This window comes from Chlorocebus sabaeus, chromosome 10 (assembly GCF_047675955.1).
Source record: "Chlorocebus sabaeus isolate Y175 chromosome 10, mChlSab1.0.hap1, whole genome shotgun sequence".
Classification (NCBI taxonomy): domain Eukaryota; kingdom Metazoa; phylum Chordata; class Mammalia; order Primates; family Cercopithecidae; genus Chlorocebus; species Chlorocebus sabaeus.
Genome location: NC_132913.1, coordinates 75,907,035 through 75,914,319, shown reverse-complemented (window position 1 = coordinate 75,914,319; position 7,285 = coordinate 75,907,035). Strand labels below are relative to the sequence as shown.

The following is a 7,285-nucleotide window of genomic DNA, read 5'->3' as shown; positions in this document are numbered from 1 at the left end:
ATGAAAACATAAACCTTTAAAAGTCTTAATGAATATTCCAAGGTGTCTATAGAACTGCTTGAAAACTAGAAGATTTGGTTCAATGAACTTGGCATGTAGATCTGAATGAATGCCAAAAATATAGCTAAGGTAAAGAAAATAAATTTTTACAAAATTTGTGTTACATAGTCTTGGTGGTACTATTAACTGACAAAAAACACAATGTTAATGATACAGAAAGAAGAAATTTGGTTATTTCAAGTTATCATGTAATGTCAGAAAAATGGAAAGTGAGCCTTTAATCTCAACTCCTTCTTAAGTATGCCATTAGAATTGGCATAGTATTGATTAGAAGTATTGATTAGAAGCTAAGAAGTAGAGCAGAACAAAATGAATCCAGAGAAAGACAATACTGTCTGCTACTTACATAATATTCGTAGTTCTTAAACTGTATTTTGAAAGCAAGAAAATAGACCATGAATGATTTTAGGAGGTTGTGTTCTTGCTAGATTAAGAAAATCCCACTTGGAATTCTAGAGAAATTATGCTTTTGGGGAAGGTGTTTCATTAGTGGATTATCACGGACCTTAACAACAAAAGATCAAAACATGAAATAAATGTACAAGAATTAAAGTTTGTGTCAAATTTGTGAGATGGACATTAGAGGGAGGAGATTTTAAATATTTGTCTGAAGTTATATAGGAAGAAGACACTTTCTGCATGAGACACAGGGGTCCAAGGGCAGTTCCAACTGTGACAATCACATTTATGAGCTCCCTATAAAGGGTGTAGTTTAGGTGGAGTCTGAAATTCAGTTGTCAAAAATGACTCCAAGATTCTTCAAGTAATTTAACAGAGGATGAAGCCCAAAATCATGAGTAAATATTGAATCTGGAAGTATATGTGGAAACATTGGAATAGAAAAACATTAACAGCCAGTTTTTTCAGGGTTATGCTAAGTAACATAAAAACGAATAAAAAAAATCATTATTTAGAAATGCAACATATTATCTATCAGAAATCCTACTGAAAATACATTCCCATAATATTATTCATTTTTTTAAGAAAAATCCAAATCCAAATAAAAGAACAAAAAGAGATGAAGAAAATTTTTGCCATTGGGCTATTCTGATAAACTTCACACTGGATGTCTGATAGCTGACATCAGCCAGTACGAGGTACCCAGACTTAAACATACTTAAATATAAGTGTTCCTGGGGAAGTTTTTGGTTCACACAGTGTTGTAATACATATTGGCTTTTATTCATTAACTTATATGCTTCTCATACTTTTACTTTATGACAATAAACTGACTGAAATCAGGGATCCTGTCAATTTAACGCTACCTGCTAACACATGTTAGCAAACTTGCTAGATGTTTTCTTACCCCATAAAGTACATGTTATTCATATAAAGTGAGTAATAAATGAATTTTATAGAATGAATTGATGAATTGTTCCTTGGTGTTCAAAGGCTATGCATGTGAGTCCCGTGTCCATAAAATACTTAACATCGTGTTTTAAATTGATTCAAAACTTCTTCATGATTGTACTCTTAGTCATAATCCGCATCCTATTATCAAGTTCCACCTTTATAAAACTGTCGGCCAAGACACCCTTTGCATTACTGCTAAGTTAAAAAAAGCCTCCAGTTATAAAATTGATATTTACATAATACAGTTTTTGCACCAGATGCTTCTGGTAAAAGGAAGCAAATCATGACCTCTCTCACCAGCAGGATCAGTCCACTGTTTTCACAACTGAATGACATTTGCTCATAAAGCTAAAATGTGTGTGGGCTGCAAGAAATGAAGTTAAAGGTAAAGCCGTTTATTTCTTCTTTGCCTTTCTCTCTGACTCTCTCCCTTTCTTTTAGCTCCATTTATGATCAAGAAAATCTGTTCAATAATTAGCTTCAGAATGTGTCTATATTAATTACAGATTATTTAACAAATGAATTATGCAATTTAATTTATTTAAAATCATTTATTTTCAGGAAAACCAAACATATCATTAAGTTTACATAGAAATACAATTTTCAACCAGATCTTCATAAAAACGCACTGGAGAAATAAATGTTCATAATTAATGACCAATTATGTACTATTTCATCATGCCAGTAGCAGAGTTGATTACCATTAAAAATTGGTAAAGTAACAGATCTTAAATGTGCAAATACCATCTCAGTACTCTATTGTGTTACCATTGATAATAAATGGCCACTAAATATATACCTATTACATAAATCTTTTTAAAGTACAATAAAAATACAAATTCTATCTGTTAAAAAAAAGCCACTTATATGGCTTCTAAACATCCTCATTATACAAATTCCAAAATACTATCTGACAAACAAAATTATAAAGACTCTTCCTTATGAAACATATATTGTCCTCTAATTAAGGTACAACTTAGCAGATAAAAGAAACTAAACAAGAAGGCTCATATATACCATATAACATTAAGGAAAAACAGACAAATATATATTGCATAAGCATATTTGATTTCTTTTCCTAGTGAAAATGTACCTTTAACACTTGAAGAAAATTCCCATAAGTAAATGATAAATCTATTTTTGAGGGTTACCCCTAATTTAAGTCACATTTTCATTAATTTAATTTACTTATCTTATAATGTGATGAACCAAGTTAGAAATTTTGATCATAAATTTTTGCTTTACTGAGTACAAATTAGTCTGTTATGTAATGGGTAAAGGTATAGGAAACAAATATTTTTAAAAGTCTAAGTTCATCAGCACATCAAGAATGAAATGCAGGAGAATTTTATTGCTCATGTTCAAGACTAAACTGAGCAGTAACGAGGTTTTTTTTTTAATGAGATTTTTGACTTTAACAAAACAAATACAAATTGAATTTACCAAATAATATTGATAATTCATATAGAATGGGTGTCACAGATTTTAAAGTATCAAAACCAATGGGGCATCACAAAATAAACTTTGGTGAAAAATATCTTCATCAAAGAAAATATGAGAAGAGTAGTCCTTACGTAGTGAGAAGAAATATATTTGGTAAAGTAAATATGGGTAATAGACACTGAATCTATAGATAGCATATATTCCAAATGTTTTTTAGGGAATATCAAATCAGATGATGCTTAGATGTTATAGTAATATAACTTATCTCATTTGGAATGAAATTTAAAGTTTTTTAATAAATAGCAAATTTTCATTTTTTCATTATCTTTATAAAACAAATTAAATATTTAGAGTATAACTGATCATAACTAACATCACCTTGCATTTACTAATAAATACTCTAAATACATTTGGTTTATTATTGGAATTTATATCCTTATAATTTTACCTGCTAGAAATTAGTGACCTTGTGGCATTATGTTTAAAGTTTACATTTTCCCAGTGATGTGAACAGTATTTATACATAAAATGACATCTGTCTAATGAATAGTAACATGTTTGTTGGTTTGAAAATAGACCATGTTTAGTTTGGCATTGGCATATCTCTTCAGAATTTAAAAAGTTATCTTTAAGGTATGGCTTTTGGGAAATCATTAATAAACCAGCAATCTGGAAAATGAATACAAGTTTCAAGATGCTAACTAAATAGAACTCAGACACAAGGCAGGTATTTGTATAATATGTCTTTCAATTACAAATTCATATACAGTAGAAACAGAAAGGAACATAAAAGTATGATCTACTTTATAGTAAGTTGTTTTTAAAATAAAAATTATAGATCAATAGTGAAGGTGAGGAAATTTAACTGAAAAAATTTTCAAAATATTAAAATATTCAAAAACATATTGGCACATGAATAATACCTATCTTAAAGTAATAATAAATGACATGTGTATAGAAACACATTTAACATGAATCAGGATTTCTTGTTCTTGATGTCAGCACCTACTGTCTAATGGGTCGAGACAAAATACTGTGCCTTCAAGAGTTAGTCCCATTTTGAACCCCTCCTGTAAAACAGAATAAAATCATTAATATCCAAAATGCTCACAGCAAAGTAAAATAAAATCAGTGAATAAAAAAGACTATGCACTGAAGTTGAAATATTCATGCTTTGATCAACTAATAATAACTACATGTAAAATGTTGACTTGTTGAATTTTTATATAGGTGTATAAGCACTGGTAGTTCTTTCAGACCCATTAACACTTTAATGTTTTAAATATATGTGAGGTTAGCATGCATGAGAGACAGAAGAAAATACATAAAATTAAGACACAGGTTTCTTTTTCAGAAAAGGTTAGTTACTACATCATTCTATCGCAAATGAAATCTGTTAGCTTTAAAAATTATTATTAATTTAAATATTATTAAGATAGTTAGACTTCAAATTGATGAGAGGTTCAAGATATCCTGATGATTTTCACCTTTTCTTCCCGGTTAGCACTGACCAGAGCCTTGGTAAAATACTTCTTTTAAATGGAATGCCATATCCTCTGTGGAACATACAACTGCAGATTATTTTGCCATGGAGAAAACTTCCCCTACTAGCCTTGCTGTCGCTTGTAGCGGACTGGCTTCTTTGACTCCTACTCTCCCTTGCATATTTTAGAAGTTAAGTTGTCTTTGATTTATTGAGTGTAAGAACACAATTGCTATGAAAGTGTTTTTCCACCAAGATTTTGAGTTAAAAGTTAATGGCAAAGGAGTCTGTCCTTCTCCACTCCAATCTCTCTATTGTTTTAATTGCATAATATAATTGAACTGCAGGTCATCTCTTCTTACCACCTTTCCTCATTCCTACCCTTTCTTGTAAATCTCTACACATGGGCCTACAAAAAGATGAAAAGCACAGACTTGCACTGATCAATGAAAGTGGAGGTTGCATTGTAAATCTCCTTGTAGAAGCAAATGTGGTAGTGCTCTCTATATACTCTACCTTTTTTTTCTTACTAACAGAACTGAAATGTTTCAGAAAGGTAATTTGTAATTTCGAGTGGCCATGTGACACATTATTGGCAAATAATATGCAGAGAGCAGTGTATTCCTAAAGAAAAGAAAATGTCTCTTAAAGGTAACCATTGGTTTTCACCTCTGCTTTGGGTGTTTTATTCAATTAGACTGACTATATTTACCTGTATGTTAGCTAATTGTGTATCTTTTTGCATCTCCCCAAATTACTTTTATTTAGAATAGTTATGTAAATGTTTTTATCTTTCTCTAAATCCAGTGTAAACATCATCATATCGAGGAGGAAGGCAGTTACAAAGCTGTAAGCCACACTTTATTTGTTATTAATGTTCAAAGAATATTCTTCATTATGTTTACAGCACAGAGACTACTACTATATAGCAATATAGTGATGTAATCATTGTGAAAGTTTTTCAGAAGTCTTTCCAGTACTTGGAATACAATCTTTATTTAGTTGAGTAAATATGAGAGTACTTATCATGATTTTTAAAAAATCTGTTCTTATCACAAAATACATTTTGTCATATTTATTTATATTTCTCAAACAGCCAGCAAATACTTAGAAAAATAAATACTTCATAATACTGTAAGTAAACTTTTCTTTAAAATTATTTTATTTGGATATCTGAAGATTTGTGTATTATGTCATCTTCTGGTATACTATAAATGGTAGAGAGATGATACATTGTTAGACAGATAATGACAGATAGAAAGAGAGTGGATATGTTTGATACCATATGGTACTTTTAAATTGTATCAGTTCATTCGGCTAGTAAAGCAGTATCACTTCAATTACCCTGAAAATACTATTTGTCAACGTGTTATCAATATTGGAAAAGCAGAATAGCAGTCAAAGTAAAATAGAGGTTAATTACTATTTTAATAATAAAGTGTTAGTATATGACTTACAAAAATATCTATCTCCATATTGACTTTTTAGGGATTCTTACATATTATAAGGTTTCTTGATTTTCTTTTTTCCTAAGATAAAATTTCCCACACATTTCCTGTCTTCTTCGTAAGTCCCATTTTGCAAATCACAATTTAATAAACTCCAAATCATTCCATATCCTCTTGAGCTTCAAACCTCTTAATAAAAATGATACTTTATTTATGCAGTGATGGGAATTACCATAAGCTAATGTCACACAAAAGAATGATTAAATAATTAAAATACTATTCACCATAGGAGTTTTATATGTAATATTTTTATGAATTTTCTTATTTTGAAATAGAAAAGCATATCAAGGAAGGAAAAATCACTGCACTTTGAGGTATGTCTTTTTTTCTATCTATAGAATTTTAAAAATGATTTTAATGATAATATGAATATCTATATATTTATGCCATATAGCTTTCTATGTAAGTAATTTATTACATATATAGTTTTCTATCTTCCTCTTTTCATCTTTGCAGACCTTGATTATTCTAAATTCCCACAAAACTAATTTATTATGACTACATAAAATGCTATTAATTTTTACAATAATTGCTTCCTAGCATTTTAAAATTATGAATAATGTTGACTAGGTATTTTATTCATAGAGATTGAACACATTTATAATTACTTTTTCTTCAGAATACATTGCTTTAAAGTTTTGATATCAAATAGAAATAAAAGTATTAATAACAAGTTACTCTTTAAAGAGATTGCTAGGCCATAGTTACCTCTGAACTAACTCTGGCCTACCAACAATATACAGTACTTGTTTTATTACACTTTCATTTGTATTGATTATTAGTTTAAAAAATAATCTGCTAGATTAAAATGCATTACAGTTCTTTATTTGATTGGTATGTTTACTTTGATTAGACAGAACATGTCTACATATGTGTAAGCCACTGGTGGTGGTCTTTTGTGAACTAGCGCTTTTTTATTTATCTGTTGATTCTTTAGTTTCCTAGTCATTTGTCTAATTGCTTTAATTACATATATGTAATGTATTTATATATTTTTAGACAGTAAATGTTAAAAAAATTGGATAGTATATGTCTATATTTTTCTTTTTCTTATAAAATTTTCTTATCAATTCAAAAGTGATGAATATTCAGTAATATTTTAAACATCTTAAAATGTTGATTACTTCTGAAATTTATCTCAGCATTTGCTGTAAGTTTCAGCAGTACATTGATCTTCTCCCAGAGTACTAGCCAGCTGACTTAACACCATTTGTCGTGATTTTTTCATTCTTTATGAACTTGCCGTGCTTGTTTTTTAATGTCTTAAATTATTATAGCTTACATGTTACAGTGTGGCCTATCAATACTATTCCACTGATCTTCCTGTTGGTGACATGTGCTGGACAGTTTAAATTATGTCAAATCAAATAGCTACATTATTGATTTCAAATAAATGTTTAATTTTCCAACTGCTTATACTGAAATATGGTTTAACATT

General features: G+C 29.4%; 1 protein-coding gene across 10 annotated transcripts in view; it reads right to left on the bottom strand.

Annotated features, from left to right (window-relative positions):
• Positions 1-1,944: 1,944 nt before the first annotated feature.
• Positions 1,945-7,285, bottom strand: part of GULP1 (GULP PTB domain containing engulfment adaptor 1) — a 301,980-nt gene continuing 296,639 nt past the window's right edge. For all 10 annotated transcript variants that reach the window (XR_012094240.1, XR_012094241.1, XM_038001858.2 and 7 more), the window contains one exon: positions 1,945-3,926. Coding sequence is in view for 8 of the 10 variants with exons in the window: in XM_038001858.2 (XP_037857786.1) it covers positions 3,855-3,926 (72 nt within the window). In the remaining 2 variants the exon portion in view is untranslated. The remainder of the gene's footprint in view (positions 3,927-7,285) is intronic.